Here is a 27,620-nt window from a genome sequence, read left to right on the forward strand (position 1 = left end):
GCCCTTCTTGTATCACCAGGAAATACTAAGGAGTAGATGACTCTCTGGGGTGCCTCCATAGCCAGGTGGGCAGGAGCAGCAGTGCGTAGCACACGCTTCTTGATTAGACCAGGGTTTGAGCCCGTGACCACCAAATACAGAGGATGCGGAAAGGTCAGGGAATGAACACCGCATATCCCCGGAGCAATATGGCCTTAGTTGCTAATGCTCCTAAAAACCAAATAAACAAATAACTACTCTCTGGCTGATGAAATACCACCACTTTGCTTACTGAAAGCTTCAAGTGGTGAAACCCATGTTTACTCTTTGAGGCTTGTCACAGACATTCTTCCAGGTATGACAGCTAGGCTTGTTATTTGGAGTCTAAAGCTAAAGCACTGATAAAATTGATATTCAGGTCTTATCTGTGAGTCAAGAAGGCTGAATTTTGATAAAGTCTTATTATTCTGTGGCAGCAAAATATTTTGCTTGTATCTTTATGATGGTGAATTGCTAGTAGCCCTGAGAATATGGAGATGAACACCCAGGTGTGAACTAATATAAGCAGGGTAGAGGTGTGCTATCCTCATCACAGAAAGGAATGCAGCACTCTGTGTCACCTGGGAATACTGCATAGTATTGTCTTGTGACAACAGAGGGCTGCATTCATCTTCTGATATACCACCATATAATACTATAAAACTGTTTTAGAAACCCATATTGTCCACAGAGGAAAGCTTCAGGCATCCCCAATTCTATGATAGGCATCATTGTATAAAACAGTTTTTGTGGGCTGGCCACTAGATAGTTCACTGGACTGAACCTATTGGTAATTATGTGGTATCCAGATCTGCTAGTATATAACTTCACTGTCTCTAACCTCCTAGATAGTTACTGGAGGGATGCCCTCATAATCATGGCTAAGGTCCTGCTTATTTCCTTTGATGCCTCCTTTAAAATAACTGGATAGATCCCATCCGCCCCAGGTGCCTTTGTTATGTTTAACTCAACAATTTCTCCTCCACTTTGCTCTCAGTTATTACAAAATCATTTAACTCCCTGTTAGAGTTTGATAAGCTTCTGGCCTTCACTTCCCTACAGAATTCCTCATGTGTGAATGTAGATGCAAAATATTTATTCAGTTTGTCAGCTACCTGAGCAGAATCATCAACAATCGAACCAATCTGATTCATCCCCTTCCTTCTGGAGTTTCATAAGTAATGAAGTATTTACTGTTTTTCTTTGCAACCTTTTGCTTATGGGATATTTTTCTTTTTGGATATCCAAGTCATATCCAAAAATTCCATTACTTATTTTCACCATTTTACTATATCCATTGAATGCATCATGAATAGTCAATCTAATAGAACAAACATCTCCCAACTGATCAAAACTTCCCAAAAACATCCTCACTCATTTAAAAAAAAAGGGGGGGGGGCTTAGTTTAAATCTCTTTATACAAGGTAATGGTTGGGCCACATTGAGCACTATATACACACCTAGAAGCCTCATTTTTGGAAGGATGTGCCCTTAGTGAAAGTGCCGTGCCCTTTTGTGCCAGCATGCAAAAGGGTAATTTAAAATAGAAACATGAAACACTTCTCTTCCAAATTTAAGTTTTTGGAGGCATTAACTGCACAAACTTTGGCATTACTCCAAACAACAAATTAATAGCAAATAAAATACGCCATTCACAAATTTCTTATTTACAAAAAAAACCATTGAAATTAATGTATTTCAATTAAAAAATTTTATTAATTTTGCCTGTGTATGTGACAAATACAGGTATAACAAATATTATAAATATGAAATAATTCAATCTTTTTCACAAGATTCTTGTAATATTCACTATTGAAAATTCTGTATGGTTTAAATTAAAAAAATAAAAATTAATTGCAATACTTCTCTTTATGTGCTCATCTTTTATTGTGATAATTTTTCTATTCTTAAGAACAGCTGTCTTTGCATATTACCACCTGCATTGAAATTGAAAATTGCCTTCTGTGCAGCTGTAAAATGTGCAAATCTGTGGCATCCCCCCCCCTTTGTTGAGGCATCAATTTTACTGCCATGAAGCAGTAATAATGGCCTGTTTTTTTGGTGATGTAGGATACTTTTGTGACACCTTCCCAAAACGCAAATACACTAGGGATAGATGACTTACTGTTCATGGCCACAAACTCCATTGGAATTTCTCTTATCTTCCATGATAATTATGAGATAGGCGAATTATGAACTCCGCAAAGTGAAAAATATGCATTATAATGAAAAGGAATGTTTTGCTATATGATAAACTAGATAGTATGAATCAGAGCTGTAATACTCAATATGTTCTACGTTGATAATAATATTAGTAAATTAATAAGAGGAGTTTACCTCAATATAGTACGTGGAACACTTCCGTATGCTACCCTCCAGAAATTAAAACGAAAAAATCGACAACTTACCGGTACATTAAAATAAAATATAAATAATTAAAGTAAAATATAAATAATTAAATAATCAATTTAACACAATTCAAAATCAAATCAAAACAATTAAAATTCAAATTAACGCAATTAAAAGAATCTAACGAAAAAATTCAAAACGATTTTCGTTTTGAATTTTTTCGTTAAAGAGGGAATAAGAGCCAGCATCAGTATTGATCAGCAGAAACAGTTCTTTGTGTTCCAGTTTTCCAGAAGGATTCATAGCCATTACATTACTTTTGATGCTTCCCATTAATGTTGCAAGTGCTGAAAGGAGTTCTTCTGAGCTAAAATTGATAAAAACTATTTGAGGAGTGTGATAGCTCAAGAAACATTATGTGGACATTCTGTTATATCAACAGAGAACGAAACTGCTCAAAGCATCAAACTAGATGAAATGAAAGCAAGAAGAGTTCTTTTTAAAGAAAGATTATGCACTTACTGTAACATTTCATTTTTATTTATTTTTATTATTTATACATTTTATTTTTAATTTCGTATTGTCGGAATTTCAGTCCAATCTTGTCAAATTCTTGTGCAAGAATATTTGCTGATGCTATCGAGGCAGTGTTAGGTGAGTCGGAAAACTGCTAGCTTGGGGGGAGACAAAGACCAATAGATTGACAGTAGCCACTGGCAGAAGTGAAAGAGATTCTTGCACTGCTTCTATTAGAATGAGCAGAAGCCTGAAAAACAAGACGCATGATATTTCAGAGACTGCTGGGGGCCATTGCGGTACAAGTAAACACATGGGTTGTGTTAGGGTAGCTAAGAATAGAAACAGGTGCAGGTATACTTGCGTGTACACCAATGCTAGGAGTTTAGTAAATAAATTTGATGAATTTGAGGTATTGCTCAAAACATCAAAGGCAGATACTGTTGGGATCAGAGACGTGGTGTCACACAGATATAAGGGATGCAGAACTGGAATTTGGGGAGTACAACGTCTACAGAAAGGATAGACAGGATAGGAAGGGGGGAGGGGTTATGCTATTAGTTAAGAAACACATAAAAACCAAGGAAGTGAAGCCAGTCGACATCGCTGGACAGTGCAGTGTTGAGTCAGTTTGGTGTGACATAAGCATTGGGAGATTAAAATTGAGAGTAGGAGTGTGCTATAGGCCTAATGACTCTGATGAGTATAATAAGAAACTGTACAGGGAAATAGAGTGGGCCAGTAAATCAGAGAGTCTTATAATGAGAGATTTTAATTTCCCAGATATTGACTGGAATTTGGGGGCTGGTCACTCACACACTAGCAGGGCTTTTGTGGATTTATTGGATGACTGTTTTCTACATCAGCAAGTTCGGGAGGCAACTAGAGGGAGTAATACTCTTGATTTGATTATCAGCAGTGATTCTTCATGCATTAAGAATCTGCAGATAAATGAACCACTAGGTGGCAGTGATCACAGTGTGCTGAAGTGGGATTTACTCAAAGAGGTAACTTATCTTGGAAGCTACTAGGCTTTACATACCAACTAAGAAATATTGTTCAAGGTTTAGGCCAAAATGGATGTCAGATGAGCTAATGAGGCATATGGCAGAGAAGAAAAATGCATGGGATACTTACAAATTAACACGACACAGAAGCCTATGATAGATACAAGTTGATATGCAATCAAGTTACAAAGGAGGTTAGGCAGGCGAAGGCAGATTACGAGAAATCCTTGGCAAGGGATGCAAAGAAAAACAGCAAAGAGTTCTTTACTTATGTAAACTCTAGAAGGAAGGGGATGAATCAGATTGGTCCACTTGATATTGATGGGTCAACTGTTGATGATCCTGCTCAGGTAGCTAACAAACTAAATGAATATTTTGCATCAACATTCACACATGAGGAGTTATTCAGCGAGGGGAATGCCAGAGGTGTATTCAACTCTAGCAGTAAGCTACAGAATCTTGAAATAACTGGGAGTAAAGTGGAGGAGAAACTGTTGAAGATAAACACAAGAAAGGCACCCGGGGTGGATGGGATCTATCCAGTTATATTAAAGGAGGCAGCAAAGGAAGTAAGCAAACCCTTAGCCATAATTATGAGAGCTTCCTTGGACTCAGGGGAGGTACCCATAGACTGGAGAAGTGCAAAAATGACCCCAATTCACAAAGGAAGATCAAAGGCTGACACAAGTAATTATAGACCTGTGAGCTTAACTTCTGTTCCAGGAAAATTAATGGAGGCACTGGTTAAAGAAGCACTGCAGGATCATTTAGACAAGACTTCAGTTATAGCTCGGACACAGCATGGTTTTGTTAAGGGGAAGTCTTGCCTGACCAATTTGATTGGATACTATGATGCAGTCACAAAAGAACTAGATGCAGGGAATAGCTTTGATATTATATACTTGGATCTTATAAAGGCTTTTGATACTGTTGCACATGGAAGACTGCTACACAAATTGGAGCAGTGTGACATTGGAGGCAAATTGCTGCTATGGATAAAGGGGTGGTTGAGGGGGAGAAGACAGAGAGTGGTAATCAATGGACACTGCTCGTCGTGGACTAATGTTATTAGTGGAGTCCCTCAGGGCTCAGTGTTGGGTCCATTATTGTTTTCTGTATTTATAAATGATATTGATTATGGTATATCAAGCTTAATGTCCAAGTTTGCAGACGATACAAAGGTTGGCAGGGTTGTCACAGACACTACTGACACTATGCTGCTGCAACAGGATCTGGAAAGGTTGAGCAGATGGGCTGAGAGGTGGCAAATGAAGTTTAACATTGACAAATGTAAAGTACTACACATGGGAAACAGCAACCCCAGAGCAACGTATCAACTCTGTGGTACTACACTGACAGTGGTAGAGAATGAAAGGGACTTGGGGGTGGTTGTGCAGGCAGATATGAAGTTCTCTGAGCAGTGCAGATGGGCTGCTAGAGTAGCTCATGGAGTATTGTCAATGATATACAGGAATTTTTCCAGCAGGGATAAGGAGGTGATTATTCCCTTGTATAAGGCAATGGTCAGGCCACACCTAGAGTACTGTATACAGGTCTGGAGGCCTCATTTCAAGAAGGATGTTGAGCTGCTGGAACGAGTACAGAGAAGGGCAACAAGATTAGTGAATGGAACAAAGGGGTGCTCTTACGAAGAAAGGATTAAGTTTTGCAAATTACAGTGTCTGGAGACTAGGCACCAGCGAGGTGATATGATAGAGGTGTATAAAGCCTTGAATGGTTTGAGCATGCTCAATGCTGATGGGATTCTTCCTCTAGCTCAGAATAATCACCTGAGAGGGCATAAATTCAAATTGAGGAAAGACAGATGTAGGATAGACGTGCGGAAATTTACCTTTAGCCAGCGGGTGGTTGGTTGGTGGAACAGACTTCCATCCCTTGTAGTGGAAGTTGATAGCCTAAATAAGTTTAAGGCTCAGCTGGGCAGGTATTTTGAACGAACAGAAGGGTGAAGTGGAAGTGGGTTTTTTTTTTTTTTTGGCTGATGCTGCATAAGCTTGCCTTCTTGCATCAAATGCCTCCACTAATGCTAATGCTAAAAGTTAACTGTCTTAACTGGTGCTTGACTTAAGCAACTCATTCAGAAATAAGCACTTACTTTTTTTTGCGATTTGATTGTAATATGATGACAAATTAAATGCCTATAAAGTCATGATCATCTGAACTTTAATTCTAAACTGCTGAGATTTTGACATGACATGATATTTAATTTGCACTAGTTTTAAAACTTTGTTCATGATTCCTTGGAAATGGATTGTTGATAACCAAAGACCAATAAAGTTCTGGTTTAAAAAGTTTTCAGAATTAGGTTACCCTGTATCTCAAAATGTAATTATTTCCACTCTGTAAATAAAAAAATTGATCAAAAAATACATAAATACGAATTGTTAGATTTCAAGATTTGCCATGCCTCATCTCCAACACACTGCCACCAATTTGGTATGACGAGTTACATTAAAAAGCATGTGCAATAGGAATGTACATAACCAAGTTGCCCTCACACCCAAATCACTGTCACTAATCTCATAGTATAAAACCCTTCTCTTACGAGGATCCATTAGACTGGCTGTTCCACATCTGTTAAAAATTCAATATATTAATTCAAAGAAAAAACCTATCCAAAATCATTAAATTCAGCAGATACAATTAATCACTTTGGAAGGGGATAAAATTTCTTGCCTCAAGGCCCATTGCTTACTGGTTCCAGCACTGCCTTATGGCAAAAAATTTTCCCCATTTCCCTGATGAAGTTAGTCACTTGGGGGTGGAGGGATAGTAAAATTTGACTAAAATTTAATTTTGTGGCATCTATGAATAAATGCCAGTCATCTGACTTATGTGACACCTAGTTCTTTCAGAAATCCAATAATGTCTTTGCAAAAACCTATACTGTCCTCCATTGCAAAATATTTCGAAAACTTTTCATGTATTTTTCAACTATCGGCCAGTAAGTTGAAATCTTTGTTCCTGCTCTGAGTGTATTCCACTGCTGTAACCTAGAACCTAACAGTTCAGCTTGTTCTTTTGGCAAATTTAAGTCTCAAATCATTCTACTCATCTTGACTGATTAAATGTACCTCACTACCTGAACTTACCGGCTGATAGTTGACATCTTGTGAAGTAGAGGCTTCCGGGGAATCCTCAACTTCAACTTTGGAGCATTTTTTACAACCCTGAGAACATGTCAAGATCAGTTAATAGTTGGAAAACTTTGGCACAGCCTACAAAAAAATCCTCACCAAAAACGGTAAGTGTGCTCTCTTCAAATTGTAAATTGTTGCATCACAATTTGAACCTAAGAACCTGATTATGTTTATCACAAGAAAACCAAGGCCAGAAGTGAATGCTAAAATTAAGAGAACTAACTTATATCTGTTAAAATAAATCGGTACGTCATACATTACTGGCTAGAGATTATGCAAAATCGACATATTTTGGTAAAATGTAACTCCCTCTATATTTAACAACTCTGACATGATGTGAAACTATCATGGTGATTTTCGAAATCTAAGCATAAAAATTGGTTAAAAACAGCATTCCTGGAGGTAAAAATTGTGTTGCCTAGTGTAATATTTCAATAAACTCAAAATTCTAATTTTCAAATAAAAAGTTTAAAAGCCAGCATTTCACTAAAAAAACATGACAAAATTGTGCCTAATATACATATGCATTCATATCTGTGATTTTTAAGAGACTTGTTAATAATGAACTAAAACTCACAGCTTTTGACACTGTTGCACATGGAAACTATTGCACAAATTGGTTGAGTGTGTACAGAGAAACTATTGCACCATTTGCTTGAGTGTGTACAGAGAAGGGCAACAAGATTGGTGAGGGGAATGAAGGGATCCTCTTACCAAGAGAGGCTTAAGTTCTGCAAATTGCAGTGGCTGGAGACTAGGCACCTGCACGGTGATCTGATTGAGGTGTATAAGGCCTTGAATGGGTTGAGCACGCTGAATTCTGATGGGATCCTTCCACTTGTTCAGATTACGAACCTAAGGGGGCATAAATTCAAATTAAGAAAAGACAGATATAGAATAGATGTGCGGAAATTTGCCTTTAGTCAGTGGGTGGTTAATTGTTGGAACAAACTTCCATCTGTCGTTGTGGAAGTTGATAAGTTAAATAAATTTAAGGAGGAACTGGACAGGCATTTGGAGGGAATGGTGTGATTTTTTTTTTTGGCTGATGCTGCATAAGCTCATACACTTGCTTTCTTGCATCACATGCCACTACTACTACTACTCACAAAAATTTTAGTTCACATCCAGGCATTTCCTTTTGCTCATACACTAAATGAGAAAAATACCTCTCAGTAATAATTAATGTGCATGACATAAACCAAACACAACTCCCATTGTGACAAGATAACACGTAGTATGCATTGCTGAATGACTGCGTCTTCACCCATATAACATGACACACACACACACTGAATACCTATTAATATAAACTGAGCGATCACTGAAATATGACTACCTATCTAATACCACATTGGGTCAGCATTTACCTAAGTATTGCTGCATTAGACATTTGGAAGACGTCAATAGGAATCTGTAGCCATGCTGCCTGCAAGGCTTTCCTCAGTTTCAGAAGAGATTATGGTTGCATGCCCATATGCCTCATTTACCATTCCAAAACATCCCACAGGTGATAAAATGGATTGCAATCAGGTGAATTTGGAGGTAGTAGTAGTTGTGGCATTTAAGATGGTTGATATCTTCACTGTGTTTCTTGAACCACTCATACACGATGTGGGCCAATGATAATGCATTATTGTCTTGGAAGATCCTGTTTCTGTCTGGGGAAAAAATGCAACATAGCAGGGTGCACATGGTCTCCTAAGAGCTGCCAGTAGACCTCATCAGTGAAACATTAGCCCATATGCAACAGGGGTCCCAGCTGTTGTTAGCAAAAAACACACAGGTTCTCATATCTTGCTTATTATTAGTGGTTGGTTAATATCTCATATTGAGCAACCACTGCCACCTTCTTGGATAATGGGCATCGTGCATGATTGGTCCATGGAATCCTGTTATTTGTGCCACACATGAAGGCATCTGTTGACATGCTGCAGAGGTATTTGGACTCATCTGACCAGCACACTCGTTTCCAGTCCTCCAGTGTGAAACTGGCACATTGGACACCACAGCATTTGCAATCTTGGGTTGTCTACTGTGGAACCTTATATGCCTGAGTATGCGGTGCATCGTCATTTGGAGTATTGTTCTTGAATTCCCCATACAGTATTTCAATGTAACTTTTTCACAGTGACTTACTATTGAGCCAGTACAACATGCTGCACCCTTTGCTCACCACAAACATCCACCTTGTATTCTTTACAAGTCTGTTGGCAGGAGGTGATTTGACCTCTTCAGCACCATCCTTTGTACACTTTAACCACATTGGGCAGTGAGCAATGACAAGACATGAAAGTGTGAGCTACCACAATAATGCCCTTTTGAAGAAACTCTACGATATTGGACTCAGGGGAGGTCCCCATGGACTCGAGGTGTGCAAATGTATTATCAATTCACAAAGGGGGTTCAAAAGGTGACACAAGTAACTATAGACCTGTTAGCTTAACTTGTGTTCCAGGGAAAATAATGGAGTCACTGGTTAAAGAAGCATTGCAGGATCATCTAGACAAGACTGCAGTAATAGTTAAGACACAGCATGGGTTTGTTAAAGGGAGGTCTTGTCTGACAAATCTGATTGGATACTATGATGTGGTCACAAAGGAACTGAATGCCAAAAATAATTTTGATATCATATACTTGGATTTCAGGAAAGCTTTTGATACTGTTGCACATGGAAGACTGCTGTATAAATTGGAGAGGTATGGCATTAAGGGTAGGTTGCTACAATGGATAAAGGGATGGTTGAGTGGGAGACGACAGAGAGTGGTAATCAATGGAAACTGCTCTTCGTGGACAAATGTTATTAGTGGAGTTCCCCAGGGTTCGATATTGGGCCCATTATTGTTTTGTATATTTATCAATGATATTAATGAAGGTATATCAGGTTTAATGTCCAAGTTTGCAGATGATACAAAGGTTGGCAGGGTTGTTAACGACAGTAAAGACAATATGCTACTCCAACTGGATCTAGATAAGTTGGGCAAATGGGCTGAGAAGTGGCAACTGAAGTTCTGTAAATTGCAATGCCTGGAGAGTAGGCACCTGCGAGGTGATCTGATTGAGGTGTATAAGGCCTTGAATGGATTGAGCAAGCTGAATGCTGAACTGGACAGGTATTTGGAATGAATGGAGGGGTGAAATGGGAGCGGTTTTTTTTTTTTTTTTTTTGGCTGATGCTGCATAAGCTTGCTTTATTGCATCGTATGCCTCTACTAATGTTAATGCTAATATCTTTACTACATCTAAACTGCTACTTTATTACTTTAAATTGCCAAACCAGATACAAATTACTACTGCTCTAGCATAAGAAGCTGTTCAGCTTTTTATACTACGAACTATGTGGCAAAGTCCATTATGGATAGCGTTGTCATAATTCAGTGAATACTGTATAATATGAATTGTAAAAAGAATGCAGTGAATTATCTAATAATGCATGAAAATATGAAAAATTTATTATAACATAAAATAACTAATACTATTTGTCATACACAACACAACTTTTCAGATTAAGAAGGGATTTTAGATTAAATTCTATAACATAAGTGTGTTTTATATGCACCTGCCACATCTAATATTGATATTTAGTGTTTAAATTAAACTTTTTTTTTGCTATTATTATTTAAATTATAGCAAAACATTTTAATGAGATTTGGGAGCATAGAGTTAACCATGATCAGCAAAAAAAGAAAGAAAGAAAGAATCAATTACCTACATTATTATTTATTTTGATTAAAAATAGCACATTTTTTTTGCAGAGAAACAGGTCACAATATCCAAAGATAGGACAGGTTTTGTTCTATCTTTAAATAAACAGGAAAAATTATAGAAAGGTATAGGAAATATAGAACATAATGTACAGAGGACAAATAAACATGGAAAAGAAAAAAAAAAAAAAAAAAAAAAATCACCAAATAAGCATATATCCACTATTTAATTGAAATTTATAGTGTACCAATTATAAACTATAAAATATCGGTGTAAATACACAATAGTGAACTCATAATGAAAAACTACAGAAGTAGTGTAAAGGCATCGATTTCATTGTATCTCATATTGTGACTACTTCACACGAGTTACCTTGTGTTGCACTACTTTGAATAAGGAATGCTTCACTAATAGAGAAGACTATTGTTACTTATTCTCAGTGTGCACCACTACTCAGATGTTTCAAGGCTTGTTGGTCTATTGTCAGTGGGTGGGCAGGTACTCTGGTATTGCAATCTGCCAACCCAGTTGTGAAGTTATTTCCACAATAACTTAACACAATATTATTTCCACAATATGAGAGATACTGTGGAAATAACTTCACAACTGGGTTGGCACAACAGCAATACCAGGGTACTGGCCCACCCACCAACAAAAGGCCAACAAGCCTTGAAATGGTGCCCACTGAGAATAAGTAACAATAGTCTTCTCTTTTAGTGAAGCATTACTTATTTGAAGTAGTGTAATACATGGTAAATCATTGCAAAGGTAGTCACAATATGAAATACAATGAAATCGATACCTTTACACTACTTCTGTAGTTGTTCATTATGAGTTCATTACAGTGTATTTACACCGATATTTTACAGTGTATTTCAAACTCATAATATATGATTATCCCCTTGTACAAGGCAATAGTCAGGACACACCTTGAGTACTGTATACAGGTCTGGAGGCCTCATTTTAAGAAGGATGTAGAGCTGCTGGAATGTGTACTGAGAAGGGAAACAAGATTAGTGAACAGAACAAAGGGTTGCTCTTACGAAGAAAGGCTTAGGTTTACAAATTACAGTGTCTGGAGACTAGGCACCTGCGAGGTGATCTGATTGAGGTGTATAAAGCCTTGAATGGTTTGAGCATGCTCAATGCTGATGGGTTGTTGTTGTTGTTTGGTTTTTAGGAGCATTAGCAACTAAGGCCATATTGCTCCGGGAATATGCGGTGGTCATTCCCTGACCTTTCCGCATCCTCCGTATTTGGTGGTGACGGGCTCGAACCCCGGTCTAATCAAGAAGCGTGTGCTACGCACTGCTGCTCCTTCCCACCTGGCTACGGAGGTGCCTGCATGCTGATGGGATTCTTCCTCTTGCTCAGAATAATCACCTGAGAAGGCATAAATTCAAATTGAGGAAAGACAGATGTAGGATAGATGTGCAGAAGTTTGCCTTTAGCCAGCGGGTAGTTGGTTGGTGGAACAGACTTCCATCCTTTGTTGTGGAAATTGATAGCCTAAATAAATTTAAGGCTAGGCTAGACAGGTATTTGGAATGAACGAGGGGTGAAATGGGAGAGTTTATTTATTTATTTTTTTTATTTATTTTTTATTTTTTTGACTGATGCTGCAAAAGCTTGCTTTCTTGCATCATGTGCCTCTACTAATGCTAATGCTATATTATGCCTTAAGCATTTACACTTTATTTATGGTACTGATTAGGATTAAAACTTCAAAATTACAGAAAATATAGGATATTATTAGCAATAGCATTAGTAGAGGCATATGATGCAAGAAAGCAAGCTTAGGCAGCATCAGCCAAAAGAAAAAAAAAAAAAAAAAAAACTCCCATTTCACGTCTCAGTTTGTTCGAAATACCTGTCCAGCTGAGCTTTAAATTTATTTACGCTATCAACTTCCACAACAAAAGATGGAAGTCTCTTCCACCAATCAACTCAACTACCCGCTGGCTAAAGGCAAATTTCTGCACATCTATTCTACAACTGTCTTTCCTCAATTTGAATTTATGCCCCCTCGGGTTCTTAATCTGAGCAAGAGGAAGAATTCCATCAGCATTGATCATGCTCAAACGATTCAAGGCTTTATACACCTCTATCAGATCAAATCACCAGTGCCTAGTCTCTGGACACTGTAATTTGCAAAACTTAAGCCTTTCTTCGTAACAGCCACACTTTGTTCCATTCACTAATCTTGTTGCCCTTCTCTGTACTTGTTGCAGCAGCTCTACACCATTCTTGAAATGAGCCCTCCAGACCTGTATACAGTACTCAAGGTGTGGCCTGACCATTGCCTTATACAAGGGAATAATCACCTCCTTATCCTTGCTAGAAAAATTCCTGTATATCATTGACAAGACACCATGAGCTACTCTTGCAGACCATCTGCATTGCTCAGAAAACTTCATATCTGACTGCACAATCACCTCCAGGTCCTTTTCATTCTCTACCTCCCTCAGTGTAGTACCACACAGTTGATATGTTACTCTGGAGTTATTGCTCCCCATAAACAGTACTTTACATTTGTCAATGTTAAACTTCAGTTGCCACCTCTCAGCCCATCTGCTCAACTTTAATAGATCCTGTTGCAGTAGCCTAGTGTCATTAACAACCCTGCCAAACTTCGTGTTGTCTGTAAACTTAGATATTATACCTGATATTCCATCATCAATATCATTAATAAATACAGAAAACAACAATGGACCCAGCAATGAACCCTTGGGAAATCCACTATTAACATTAGGCCACGAAGAGCAGTGACCATTGATTACCACTCTCTGTCTTCTCCCGCTCAATAGTGGCAATTTGCCTCCAATGCCACACTGCTCCAATCTGTGCAGCAGTCTTCCATGTGCAACAGTATCAAAAGCCTTTCTAAGATACAAATATATGATATCAAAATTATTCTTTGCATATAGGTCCTTTGTGACCACATCATAGTATCCAATCAAATTGGTCAGACAAGACTTCCCCTTAACTAACCCATGCTGTGTCCGAGCTATAATTGAAGTCCTGTCTAGATGATACTGCAGTGCTTCTTTAACTAGTGCCTCCATTAATTTCCCTGGAAGAGAAGTTAAGCTAACAGGCCTATTTAATTGTGCCACCCTCTGATCCTCCTTTATGAATTGGGATCACATTTGCCCATCTTCAGTCCATGGGTACCTCCCCAGAGTCCAAGGAAGCTCTCATAATTATGGCTAAGGGTTTGGTTACTTCCTTTGCTGTGTCCTTTAATATAACTGGATAGATCCCATCCACCCCAGGTGCCTTTCTAATGTTTATCTTCAAAATTTCTTCCCAACTTTGCTCTGAGTTATTACAAAATTATTTAGCTCACTGACAGAGTTTAATACACCTCTGGCATTCCCCCTCCCCCGAATAACTCCTCATATGTAAACGTAGATGCAAAATACTCATTCAGTTTGTTTGCTACCTTAGCAGGATCATCAACAGTTGAACCATCTATATCAAGCAGACCAATCTGATTCATCCCTTTCCATCTAGAGTTTACATAAGTAAAGAATGCTTTGTTGTTTTTCTTTGCACCGTTTACCACAGATTTCTCGTAATCTGCTTTTGCCTGCCTAACCTCCTTTGTAACTTGATTACAGACCAGCTTATATCTACCATATGCTTCTGTGTCACCTGTTAATTTATGTTTCCCATGCATTTTTTTTTCTGACACGTGTCTCATTAGTTCATCTGATATCCATTTAGGCCTAAACCTTGAACAATATTTCTTAGTTGGTATGTAAAGCCTAGTAGCCTCCAAGATAAATTCTTTGAATGCTTCCCATTTTGAATTTGCTGTTGGTAACATCATCAGTTGTTCCCACTGTATAGAATTTAAATACTGTCTCAGATGACTGTAGTCGCCTTTACGAAAGCAAAAACCCTTCCCTTTACCCCTGATGGTAGGTAGTTACCTCTTTGAGTAAATCCCACTTCAGCACACTGTGACACTGCCACCTAGTGGTTCTTTTATCTGCAGATTCTTAATGCATGAAGAATCACTACTGATAATCAGATCAAGATTACTCCCTCTGGTTGCCTCCTGAACATGCTGATGTAGAAAATAATCATCCAATAAATCCACGAAAGCCTTGCTAGTGTGTGAGTGACCAACCCACAAATTCCAGTAAACATCTGTAAATTAAAATTTACTTGCCCACTATTTCTTTTTTTTTTTCTCTGATTTACTTGCCCACTATTTCCCTGTACAGTTTCTTATTATACTCATCAGAGTCATTAGGCCTATAATGCACTGCTATTATCAATTTTTATCTCCCAATGCTTATGTCACACCAAACTGACTCGACACTGCACTATCCAGTGATGTCGACTGGCTTCACTTCCTTGGATTTTATGTGTTTCTTAACTAATAGCATAACCCCTCCTCCCTTCCTGTATACATTGTACTTCCCAAATTCCAATTTTGCATTCCTTTTATCTGTGTGACACCAAGTCTCTAATATTCCAACAATATCTGCCTTTAATTTTCTGACCAACACCTCAAATTCATCAAATTTATTTATCAAACTCCTAGCATTGGTGTACATGCATGATACTTCTCTAGGTGGGTACTTGGGGGTCTAAGTGGCTCCATGCATGTGCAGTTTTGAAAATCAGCAAGAAATAATTCAAAAGTGGTTATTATTTTATTTTAATGCCACCTTTATTTTCAATCTTCAACAAATTCAATTTTTTATATTAAAATGCATATTTTAAATTAATTTTTGAAATTAAAGCTCCTTTTTAGACCTGTCAGAAAGTGAAATGTAAATCAACAAACATACACACTTTAATGAACACCAGCCTGTCAACAACAGGATTGCTGTTTTATGAAGCACGTATACAGAAACAGTGTGATTCCAGATGACTTCAATGAATGAAATGAAATCAAGAGTGTTACTGATTGTAGGAAAGTGCACATCAATAATGCCAGCTTATTGTCCATAATTGTAAGTGACAGATGCCATTTAGTATATGCATATAATTAGGTTTAACTTAATTTCTGAAATTTGTCTGTGTGATAATTAACAGAGATTTCTGGAATTTTCGGTGGAGAAATCAAAGAAAACATTTTCAAAAACACCAATTTGGAATTTCAGCTGTGCATGTATGGAGCAAATGAAGAGCATGGATTCCTGAAATATTGTCTAGAGATCTCACCTCAGAGCAACAAGCTTAGGGCTTGTTGGGGCTTAAACAATAATAACGAAAAATTAAATGAAACAACAATAATCCCAACACAACAAAACAAGCCTACACAGACATACCCTATTTCTTTTCTAAACCATTCTTTCAGAAGTAGCAAGCTTAACAAGGTTTGTTAGTTAGTTATGTTTGTTATTTGGTTTTTAGGAGCATTAGCAACTAAGGCCATATTGCTCCAGGATATGCGGTGGTCATTCCCTGACCTTTCCGCATCTTCCGTATTTGGTGGTGACGGGCTCGAACCCCGGTCTAATCAAGAAGCGTGTGCAACGCACTGCTGCTCCTTCCCACCTGGCTACGGAGGCGCCTGCTTAACAAGGTAAATGCAAAGATAAAGGCAGAAAAATCTCTCTAAAAATAGACTTTTTAAAACCTTCCCATATCACCTCTCCAACTCCTCTAATGATCTGTCTAATTCTTACTGAATTTATTCAAACTATTTCTACATCATCAGATGGAAGTTTGTTCAAACAATGAACTTCTGCACATCTTTCCTGCAACCACCCTTTCTCGGTGTGAATTTATGCCCCATCATGTGTGTGGTCTGAGAAAAAGGAAAGATTCCATCCACATTGAGCTTACTCAATCCATTCATAGCCTTAAGCATCTCAATCGGATCTCCTTACAGGTGCCTAGTTCTGTAGACACTGCAATTTGCAGAAATCAAGCCTTTCCTGGTAATAGGGCCCTTTTGTTCTTCTCACTAATCTCATGAATTTTTTTCTGTTCCAGTGGATTCAAGTCTTTCCAGTGGATTCAAGTCTTTCCTGTTCCAGTGGATTCAAGTCTTTCCTAAATGAAGACACCAGACCTGTACACAGTACTCAAGATGTGGCCTGACCATTGCCTTATACAATGGGATAATCACTTCCTTATCCCTGCAAGCAAAATTCCTGTATATCATTGACCCCAGGCAGCCTGTCTGCACTGCTCACAGAACTTCATATCTGACTGCACAATTACCATATGTCTTTCCACACTACCCTGAGTGTGGTATCACATCTTCTTAACATAGCTGGTGGGTTACTAAGATATTACTGCTATCCATATGAAGTACCTTGAATTTGTCAATGTTAAACTTCAATTGCCACTTCTCAGTATATCTGCTTAATTTTTCTATATCTTGTTGTAGTAGAATATCCTGATTACTGTCATTTAAATTCACCCCAGGGGCTCACATCTGGTGAGTATGGGCTTGGCACACCCAGGGTCCTGAGCTGGATATTATCATTCTTCTCTTCCTTGGTGATTCCCTTCTCTCTCTCTCTCTCTCTTTCTCTCTCTCTCTCTCTCTCTCTCTCTCTCTCTCTCTCTCTCTCTCTCTCTCTCTCAGGGCAACTCAGAAATTTTTTTTTGGCTGGTGCAGCAAAAGCTTCAGGCTTCCTTGTACCATATGGCTAATAATAATATTAATATTAATGCCCTGCCAATCCCTTTGTATTATAAGAAACCAAAACATTAAGCCTGATAAGGTAAAAAAAAAATCGCGTGTGGACCCTGTATGCACGAAAGATGTTTTATGTGTAAACATCTTTGATGACACCTACTAAATTTCGAACAGTTAGAACCGAAATCACGGATGTAATTTATGCTCATGCCCACTACTTACTCTACCGAATCAATGTTAGTGATAAATAGGATACACATGCCCGCTGCTTACTCTATTGAATCAATGTTTGGAAGAAGTTAGGCCAATAGCCTAATTACCCATTTGATTGTAGTCATTTGTTGGATAGTATGATTGCAACAAAACAAGTATTTGTATTGTTACAATCATACTATCATGTTGGATCATGTTACTCTGTCATGCTTTGTCGCAAAAATTACATATGCAGTGCTAACAAGATCTGCAAGAAATGACAGTATCCACGCATGATACGCTATCGAAACTGTGATTTTGCTCAGGATCTCAACGAGTACAAGCACAAGATGGTAATGCTGCACATTCCATTTTGCAATGAGGAAACAAAGATGAAATATGTCAAGATCTATGACAACAATGAAGAGCTCATACTAGATCGTAAATTGTATGAATCAATCTTGGACATTCGCAAAATGACTGAAATATGGAAGACGATGGATCAAGACAATGTCAGGTGACCCTGACAAAGCATGTGGTAATGACCTGCATAGCCTTGTAACGCAACTGCGAGAAGAAGACCCCTTTCGAAACTTTTACAATCATCCAAACAGTGAGCTGAATGAGGATCTAAAGATCACCATGCTCAACTGACTAAGTGCAATTGCAAAGAAATGCAAAATCTTGATGACCAATGAGGACTTCTTCAACTTAATGAGAATGGCCAATGACAAGCAAAAGATTCTACTCGTGCGTGTAATCTGGAGTCTGTTATCTCCCAATCGCAAACAGATTCAAATAATCTTGACCAGCCCAGCTGGTTGTGGAAAAACATTTATGATTCGCCTCTTGATGGGAATATACAACCGCTTCAGTAATACAGAGGGGCACTGTAACGCTTACATTACATGCCCTTCAACTCTGCCGGAGACCGGCAGAATTACTTAACAAGTACAGGTCACTGTTGAAAAAAAGCCGTGAATTAGGGTTGAATTTGAAAGTGTCTGCAATTCTGCCCAGACACTATAGGAGGGAGTATATGATGAGAGCCTTATCGATCAATTCGGCCCTGGAAAGATTGTGCAAGGCTCAAAGGGTAGAATTTTTTTCAGCCTGAACTGTATGTTTGTTTGTTTGTTATATGATTTTTAGGAGCATTAGCAACTAAAGCCATATTGCTCTGGGATATGCGGTGATCATTCCCTGACCTTTCCGCATCCTCCATATATGGTGGCGACGGGCTCGAACCCCGGTCTAATCAAGAAGCATGTGCTACGCACTGCTACTCCTTCCCACCTGGCTACGGAGGCGCCTGCCTGAACTGTACTTGTTAACAGGAGAGACTGCTTCTACAGGGATGGGATACACTTAAATAGAAAGGGTGCAAGAATATTTGCTGATGCTATCGAGGCAGTGTTAGGTGGGTTGGAAAACTGCTAGCTTGGGGGGATACAAAGACTAATAGATTAACAGTAGCCACTGCCAGAGCTGAAAGTGATTCTTGCACTACTTCTATTGGAATGAGCAGAAGCCTGAAAAACAAGATGCAGGATATTTCAGAGACTGCTGGGTGTCATTGCGGTACAAGTAAACACATGGGTTGTGTTAGGGTAGCTAATAATAGAAACAGGTGCATGTATACTTGCGTGTACACCAATGCTAGGAGTTTGGTAAATAAATTTGATGAATTTGAGGTATTGCCCAAAGCATCAAAGGCGGATATTGTTGGGTATCAGAGACATGGTGTCAAACAGATATAAGGAATGCAGAACTGGAATTTGGGGAGTACAATGTCTACAGAAAGGATAGATAGGATAGGAAGGGAGGAGGGGTTATGCTATTAGTTAAAAAACACATAAAATCCAAGGAAGTGAAGCCAGTCGACATCGCTGGACAGTGCTGTGTCGAGTCAGTTTGGTGTGACGTAAGCATTGGGGGATAAAAATTAATAGAAGCAGTGCATTATAGGCCTAATGACTCTGATGAGTATAATAAGAAAGTGTACAGGGAAATACAGTTGGCCAGTACATCAGAGAGTCTTATAATAAATAAATAAATTTTCTGTTTATACTCCGGGACGACCAAACGGTCAGAGAAGTTCACAAAATAGACAGAATACAAGAAACAGCACCGTATTCAGTAGTCACGGGCTTGAACCCCGGTCACTCAAGGCACGTGTACTTATGCACCCGCACGCCTGACCACTAGGCTACGGCGGCCTAATGGGGGATTATAATTTCCCAGATATTGACTGGAATTTGTGGTTTGGTCACTCACACACTAGCAACGCTTTTGGGGATTTATTGGATGATTGTTTTCTGCATCAGCATGTTTGCGAGGCAACTAGAGAAAGTAATACTCTTGATTTGATTATCAGTAATGATTCTCCATGCATTAAGAATCTGCAGATAAAGGAACCGCTAGGTGGCAGTGATCACAGTGTGCTGAAGTTGGATTTACTCAAGGAGGTAACTACCATCAGGGGTAAAGGGAAGGGTTATTGCTTTCGTAAAGGCGACTACGATGGTCTGAGACAGTATTTAAATTCTATACAGTGGGACCAACGGAAGATGTTACCAACAGCAAATTCAAAATGGGAAGCATTCAAAGAACTTATCTTGGAAACTACTAGGCTTTACATACCAACTAAGAAATATTGTTCAAGTTTTATGGGGCGCCTCTGTAGCCAGGTGGGAAGGAGCAGCAGTGCGTAGCACACGCTTCTTGATCAGACCGGGGTTCGAGCCCGTCACCACCAAATACGGAGGAAAGGTCAGGAAATGACCACCACATATCCCGGAGTAATATGGCCTTAGTTGCTAAATGCTCCTAAAAAAAAACCAAATAACATAACAACATCAAGGTTTACGCCTAAATGGATGTCAGATGAACTAATGAGACATATGACAGAGAAGAAAAATGCATGGGATACATATAAATTAACACGTGACACAGAAGCCTATGATAGATACAAGTTGATCTGTAACCAAGTTACACAGGAGGTTAGGCGGGCGAAGGCAGATTAAGAGAAATCTTTGGCAAGGGATGCAAAGAAAAACAGCAAAGAGTTCTTTACTTATGTAAACTCTAGAAGGAAGGGGATGAATCAGATTGGCCCACTTGATATCGATGCGTCAACTGTTGATGATCCTGCTCAGGTAGCTAACAAACTAAATGAATATTTTGCATCGACATTCACACATGAGGAGTTATTCAGCGAGGGGAATGCCAGAGGTGTATTCAACACTGGCAGTAAGCTAGAGAATCTTGTAATAACTGAGAGTAAAGTGGAGGAGAAATTGTTGAAGATAAACACAAGAAAGGCACCTGTATGGGATCTATCCAGTTATATTAAAGGAGGCAGCAAAGGAAGTAAGCAAACCCTTAGCCATAATTATGAATGAGCTTCCTTGGACTCAGGGGAGATACTCGCAGACTGGAGATGTGCAAATGTGACCCCAATTCACAAAGGAGGATCAAATGCTGACACAAGTAATTATAGACCTGTGAGTTTAACTTCTGTTCCAGGAAAATTAATGGAGGCACTGGTTAAAGAAGCACTGCAGGATCATCTAGACAAGACTTCAGTTATAGCTGGGACACGGCGTGGTTTTGTTAAGGGGAAGTCTTGCCTGACCAATTTGATTGGATACTATGATGCAGTCACAAAAGAACTGGATGCAGGGAATAACTTTGATATTATATACTTGGATCTTAGAAAGGCTTTTGATACTGTTGCACATGGAAGACTGCTGCACAAATTGGAGCAGTGTGGCATTGGAGGCAAATTGCTGCTATGGATAAAGGGATGGTTGAGTGGGAGAAGACAGAGAGTGGTAATCAATGGACACTGCTCATCTTGGACTAATATTATTAGTGGAGTCCCTCAGGGTTCAGTGTTGGGTCCATTATTGTTTTCTGTATTTATAAATGATATTGATGATGGTATATCAAGCTTAATGTCCAAGTTTGCAGACGCAAAGGTTGGTAGGGTTGTCAAGGACACTACTGACACTATGCTGCTGCAACAGGATCTGGAAAGGTTGAGCAGATGGGCTGAGAGGTGGCAAATGAGGTTTAACATTGACAAATGTAAAGTACTACATATGGGAAACAGCAACCCCAGAGCAACATATCGACTCTGTGGTACTACACTGAGAATATTAGAGAATGAAAAGAACCTGGGGGTAATTGTGCAGGCAGATATGAAGTTCTCTGAGCAGTGCAGATGGCCTGCAAGAGTAGCCCATGGTGTCTTGTCAATGATATACAGGAATTTTTCTAGCAGGGATAAGGAGGTGATTAATCCCTTGTATAAGGCAATGGTCAGGCCACACCTAGAGTACCGTATACAGGTCTGGAGGCCTCATTTCAAGAAGGATGTAGGGCTGCTGGAACAGGTACAGAGAAGGGCAACAAGATTAGTGAATGGAACAAAGGGGTACTCTTACGAAGAAAGGCTTAAGTTTTGCAAATTACAGTGTCTGGAGACTAGGCACCAGCGAGGTGATCTGATAGAGGTGTATAAAGCCTTGAATGGTTTGAGCATGCTCAATACTGATGGGATTCTTCCTCTTGCTCAGAATAATCACCTGAGAAGGCATAAATTCAAATTGAGGAGAGACAGATGTAGGATAGACGTGCGGAAATTTGCCTTTAGCCAGCGGGTAGTTGGTTGGTGGAACAGACTTCCATCCCTTGTCGTGGAAGTTGATAGCCTAAATAAATTTAAGGCTTAGTTGGACGGGTATTTCGAACGAACGGAGGGGTGAAGTGGAAGTGGGTTTTTTTTTTTTTTTTTTTTGCTGATGCTGCATAAGCTTGCTTTCTTGCATCATATGCCTCTACTAATGCTAATGCTAACTCGTAAGGCTGAAGCACATCCTAGATCACTGCCCTCAAGATATCCATTTCTCTGGTTACCAAAAGGTTTCTGCCATGGGTGGCAATGGTTAACCAAAGCCACCTAAGTGGTATGCTCTGAATCAAACGTTTTTCCCCAACCCGCTGGTTTATGCCAGTTCTGAGCATATCCAGCTCACCTCCCATGACCCTTTGCTTTAAATGCATTACTTTACTGTAAATTTTGCAAGATATTCATTTCTCTAGTTACCAAAAGGTTTCTGCCATGTGTGGCAATGGTTAGCCCAAATCTACCTAAGTGGTATGTCCCGAATCATAAATGTTTTTCCGAAACCAGCTGGTTTATGCAGGTGCTGAACACATCCAAAATCACCTCCCATGATTCTTTGCGTGATCTCCTCTCCTGACTATTTTTCTTTGTTATGAAATGGAAATGATGTCAAATGACATCATTTTCATGTCTCAAAATCATGGCAAATTGATTTTACTACTGTCCAAAATTTAGTAGGTGCTGCCAAAGATTTTTACACATCAAAAAATGTAAGCAGCAGCCATTATCAATCCAATGCAGGATGGAAGCCTTCTCAACAATTTATGTTGAGGGAACTGGACCATTTCCACGCTGGTCCAGTTCGGATTGGCAGATCGACCGTATTTAGCAGTCAGGGGCTTGAACCCTGGTCTACTCAAAGTGCATGTACTGCTGCACTCCTGCTCATGACCTATTAAGACTGATATGCCTTCATAAATATTATTAATAAACACAGAAAACAACAATAGGCCTAGCACTGAACACTGGAGAATCCACTAATAACATTAGCCCAAGAAGAGCAGCACAAGGATATCCATTCTGTCTTGTCTCACTCAACCATCCCTCTATCCATAGCAGTTATGGACTAATTCAATGGAAAGGTTTGGTGAAACACAAGTAGTTGCTCTTGATATCTCAAAGGCTTTTGATCATGTTTGGCATAAAGGTCTTCTAAACAAGCTTCCATCTTATGGTTTGCTAACTGTTTTTAGTAATTGGTTATCCAGTTTTCTCTCTGATCGCTCGCTGAGGGTGATGGTAGATGGCTCTCTGTCTTCTAACTTCTCCACTAATGCCAGTTTCCCCAAGGTTCAGTTCTTTCCCCCACTCTTTTCCTCTTGTATATTAATGACCTTCTTCCAATGACTGGAAATCCTATCCATAGTTTTGCCGATGATGGGCACATTGCATTCGACTTTCCATTTTGAGAAACCTTGTCCTGCTCAATCAGCTTCAACTTCTCGAAAATCTACTACCAATTCCTTAAATGCCGATCTTCAGGTAATTCTCCAGTGGGGCAAAGACAACTTAGTTGATTTCAATCCTTCAAAAACTCAGTCTTGTCTTATATCTCGCAAAAAGGATTCTTCTACTCCTATGCTTATCTTTAGTGACACTCCGATTTCTAGGCAAAATGATATATCTCTTTTGGGGATTACCCTGGCTTCTAATCTCTCTTGGCACATGCACATTACAAATATTGCTTCCTCTGCATCTAAAAAACTTGGTTTTCTCTTTCGCTCTCGGCGTTACTTTTCTTCCAAACAGCTGCTCACTGTATAAATCGCAAATCCGCCCTGCCATGGAATATTGTTCCCACATCTGGGGTGGTGCCCCCAAAACCTCTCTCAGGCTTCTTGATTCCATTCAGAAGAGGGCAGTTAGGTTAATAAATGATTCATCTCTCCACTCGCTTTCTCATAGACGTACTGTTTCTGCTGAATGCCGCTTCTACATATACTTCCATGGTCACTGTTCTTCTGAATTGGCTTCTATAATTCCCGCTCTCTCTCTCTCTTTCAAAACAGTCTGAACACGTGCCACCACCAGCCAACATCCATTTACTGTCCAACTTCAAACCCACAGAACCAACTTTTCATCTTCCTCATTTATTCATTCAACTGCTGTTTTCTGGAACAACCTTCCTTCATACGTATTTCCTGAAAATTACAATCTACAGAAGTTCAAGTCCAATGTCAACAAATATCTTCTTTCGTCTTCTCAACCTCCAACCCAAGCACATTACTAAGTGTTTGGGATTCACATAAAAAAAAAAAAAAAAAGTAATTTTCCCTTAATGCCACACTTCTCCAATTGTACATCATTCTTTTAAGTGTAGCAGCAGCAGCAGTAACAAAAGCTTTTATAAAATATAAGTATATGACATCAAAATTATTTTTTAAACTTGCACACAACAGAATTACTTAATTGGTAATTCTTCTGAATTACATATTAAATTCTATCATTACGGCAAGAATTGAGATATTAATGAAACCAAAATTTCACAAAGTTAGTTTAAATATAAAGTGTGTCGAATTGCATAAAGATAAGGAAAAACAGAAGGACACAGCATTGTGTAATTGTAGATCCATTCTCTGTGTTGATCAGTGTACACTTCTATTTGGAAAAATTAGTAAAAGAAGCCAAATTTGGTTAGAGGGGAAAATTTAGTCTCTCTCTCTCTCTCTCTCTCTCTCTTGATACATTTTTAACAATGCATTTCAGTTGTTTTGACATCTAAATCTAAATGTTTACTTTCAAAATGCAAAGTTTAGAATTGTTTTCACAACATACTGCAGTCTGTATCACTAAACTATTATTGAAACTTTAACATTTTTATTAAATGACTATTACAAATTTTATAGCTGCATAAAAAAATAAAATATAAATTAATTTGCTGTGTACCTTCTGCTCATAATGTATTAAAGCCCTCAAGTTTCAGAGTTCTTTAATAAATATTGAAGAGAACTTTAAGAAGACCCATTTTATTCACATTTTGAATAGATAAAACTTTCCATAATTTCCATACTGTAGATTTTTTGATGTCCCATACTATAAATTTTAACTAGCTCAACAGGGAACACTGCTCAGTGGACTATTTTAGTAATCTTATAGATCTCACATCTGAATTTCTATTATTTTGTATGCTTATAAAAAAAATTATATTTATTTATATAAAGATTCACAATAAACATATATAGTCTGTAATGTACATCACAGCCTACATATCACAAATTATATGCATTTATTTCAAACCATCTTACCAAATCACATCTTTTATCTTTAAAATTACTAGTAATCAATTAGGGCATTTTTAAGAAAAATATCATGAATTTACAAACTGTTATAATTACAAATCTTTAAGAATAAAATATACACTAGAGAAAAACAAATATGACAAAAACAAAAACTTACAATAAAAGTTCATGGTCTGCAACTGAATATCTTACCTTTTAGTTGGATATTTGGTTGTTCTTACTAAACACATCTCAAAATTATGTTGAACATGAAACATGAAAAAATTATGCTGATGCCACATTTTTACAATCATGCATCCAATTTCTACCATGCTAAAATTGCAAAATGTTTAAAATGACACATCTGTTGATTTTTATTGTTCATTAAATAGTGCAAGCTACTGATCACGCTTACCATGCAAGAAAAAATCAATACTAGTCAAATTCTTATGAACTGTTGCATCAACATCATTACTGTGAAAAAATGAAAAATATGTTCAAGGCTAATAATATTAAGTGATTATGATATAATGCATGCAGTTCATATTCCTTTAGGTACCATGATTATATAATGTCACTATTACAGCCGTACCTACAAATTTTGCACACGGTCCTTTTTCCTACAGTAATTACTGATATATTATTCCATAACACTTACCCCATATCCAGCAACAGGGCCTATGCTATGGCCAAGGTATGGGTCTGCGTATTCACGCCCATAACTGTAATACAATGATGGAGATCTAGGGATGAGAAACAATGAGAAAAGCAGTTTTAAAAGCTGCTACATGCAAGTCACATGCACTATGGTGTGCACATGTGAAAAGTTGCAGTTGCACAGGTAGCATGATATCCACACCTGTTTATAAGTGAGGGTCTTGCTACACCTGTCAACAAATGCAGGTGGAAGCAACCCCACTCTTCAAACATTAACCAACTCTAGCAAAGTTAATAAAATAAAAGTGTAGATGGAATATGGCCATTAACCCTTTGCAGTGCTGCTTGCTGTTGATGGTTAATTTTATTTTTCCTATCTATTAGGAAAATAAATCACCTCTTCATTTTGAGGTCACATTCCCCATAGAGTATTTTTTATAATGTGTGATTTGTGATGCTGGATGGGATGAGGGTTAAAAATAAGAACAAGCATATTATGAATTTGACCATTTCTTATGCAACTATAATGAATTTAATACCATATTTTAAAGATCATCATTGAGTAGTGCTACAAAGAATATGCAGATGATTAAGCATGCATAATGTAGAATTTAAAAAAATTAAAAGAAAAATAAATATTGTTTATTAAAATCAAGGCAGCAAAAAAAAAAGAGAGAAGAAAGTCTGTTGAGTTTTTATGAAGATTAAATGGTTATGCTATATTACTATGCCTATTTTAATTATGTAAATATATAATTTAAGATAAGTTTTCAGAAATTTTTTTTAAAAAAATTTATTTACAGTACATTTTTACATAAAATATTGGTGAAGATTTAATTTTTCATATTATTACAATAGATAAACTGATTCTGTTCATTTATATTCCTTACATAATTAGTGTAAGTTACATCATACCTTATATTTATGTATTTAGCTATGAGGTAGTCAATTTAATATTAATGAACACATCCTACTAAAGAAGCTAAAACCCCTAATTTTAAAACAGTAATTTAGGAGGTTTTTCTAAAAGAATAAAAGAGTTTAAATTGTAAAAATGAATTATTATAAAGCTATTATTACAAAACTAATATAGTAAAGTATGTTATAAGGAAATCGAATGCACAATAGTACATTTAACTCAGAAGAGCCATATAAAAGTTTCATGTTGATTTAAATCAATTTAAAGTGCAACTGAACAAAAGGTTTTAGTTTTTTTATGGGCTAATTACATTAATTAAAATATTTATGTACAAGTTCGGCATTAGCAGGGCATATTTCAAGTTTTGCAAACAATAACAATTGGTTTTTATTCGTCTCTCACAAAAGAGGAGTTTCTTCTTACTTATTCTGGCACTTTTGAACTTTTTGAGATATCATTGCAGGAAGGAATGGGTATGAACTCTCATTTCAATGCTATGAATGCTCATTTCAAAAATAGCATTCAATAATTAAAAATGCAGAAAAATATATAATATTTTTCTGCATTAC

General features: G+C 37.9%; 1 protein-coding gene across 4 annotated transcripts in view; it reads right to left on the reverse strand.

Annotated features, from left to right (window-relative positions):
- The window catches only part of LOC150076655 (RNA binding protein fox-1 homolog 2-like), a 510,847-nt gene that overhangs the window by 63,556 nt on the left and 419,671 nt on the right, over window positions 1-27,620 (reverse strand). For 3 of the 4 annotated variants that reach the window (XM_090386158.1, XM_090386155.1, XM_090386156.1), the window contains one exon: window positions 26,134-26,218. The exons of the other annotated variant lie outside the window; for it this stretch is intronic. In XM_090386158.1, the coding sequence (XP_090242284.1) occupies window positions 26,134-26,218 (85 nt within the window). The remainder of the gene's footprint in view (window positions 1-26,133; window positions 26,219-27,620) is intronic. 4 annotated transcript variants of the gene reach the window in all.

The sequence above is a fragment of the Mastigoproctus giganteus genome, chromosome 12 (genome assembly GCF_048544385.1).
Source record: "Mastigoproctus giganteus isolate SK-2022 chromosome 12, ASM4854438v1, whole genome shotgun sequence".
Lineage (NCBI taxonomy): Eukaryota > Metazoa > Arthropoda > Arachnida > Uropygi > Thelyphonidae > Mastigoproctus > Mastigoproctus giganteus.